Here is a 977-nt window from a genome sequence, read left to right as displayed (position 1 = left end):
ACAAACACACACACACACACACACACACACACACACACACACACACACACACACTCCAGACTGGTCCTTACAGCTGTGACAGGTGGCTCCGCTGTAGCCGCTGCTGGAGCAGTTACAGTGGAAGGTCCGCCATGACTGAGTACAGCTGCCTGCATGTTCACAGTGACTGGGAGAACATCTGAGAGGGAGAGAGAGAGAGGGAGAGAGAGAGAGAGAGGGACAGAGAGAGAGACAGACAGACAGAGAGAGATAAAGAGGGAGAGAGAGAGTGCAAGGAGAGGACACATTTGGCGTTATTCATAAAATACAATTATGTGTGAAAAAGACCGATGGAGGCACTCCAAAAATACACCACACACTCACAAAATATTGTGAAATGAGCTTGAACTCTGAAACACAGATTACATGTTGTGAAGATTATGTTCCTCCACCGCAAAAGGATGAAAACTGAAAAAAAAAACTGAAAATAGTATGAATTGGTCACATGAAAAGGTGAGCTAACGGTCAGCTAAAGCAAAACAACTTAGGGTTAACTTAAGTTACGTTAGGAGTTAAAGTTAGGGTTAGACAACTAAAACCACTTAAGGTTAGGGAGCCAAAACAATTCGCTTAAGGTTTTGGTCGTGGTAAAATAAGAAAAACTTTCACTAAAAGCGAAAACTTTACTCGTCGGAGATGAGCACACATTACACATAAACAGCTGAAGCATCTTTCTGACAATACTGTTGAGTGGAAACACACTCTGGAAACACACACACATGTTTTTTTTTCTGTGTTTCTTGACTATGAGACTAGACTTGACTAGAGAGAACTGAGGCAGCGCTGTTTCCCCTGTCAATCAGCTGTGTGTTTATGGAAATTCTCCTGTGTTTTTCATGATTGGAAAACAATTCTGCCAGGATTGTTTTGTCATCCAACTTCATGTGAGTTAGTAGTGTGGACTGTTAGAGATTGCAGTATCCAGAACACACACACAC

General features: G+C 42.4%; 1 protein-coding gene across 1 annotated transcript in view; it reads right to left on the bottom strand.

Moving 5' to 3' along the window:
- The window catches only part of LOC139666980 (contactin-associated protein-like 4), a gene marked incomplete at its 5' end in the record, with an annotated part of 27,249 nt that extends 27,071 nt beyond the window's left edge, over positions 1-178 (bottom strand). Inside the window, one exon of the mRNA XM_071546344.1 lies at positions 72-178. Coding sequence (XP_071402445.1) covers positions 72-178 — 107 coding nt within the window. The remainder of the gene's footprint in view (positions 1-71) is intronic.
- Positions 179-977: the final 799 nt, after the last annotated feature.

This window comes from Centroberyx affinis, unplaced genomic scaffold (assembly GCF_046629955.1).
Source record: "Centroberyx affinis isolate AG114_WGS23_722 - 3 ecotype Tasmania unplaced genomic scaffold, CSIRO-AGI_Caff_v1 ptg005227l_1, whole genome shotgun sequence".
NCBI lineage: Eukaryota > Metazoa > Chordata > Actinopteri > Beryciformes > Berycidae > Centroberyx > Centroberyx affinis.
Note: the sequence above shows the minus strand (reverse complement) of the source record. Positions and strands in the feature narration are given on the sequence as shown.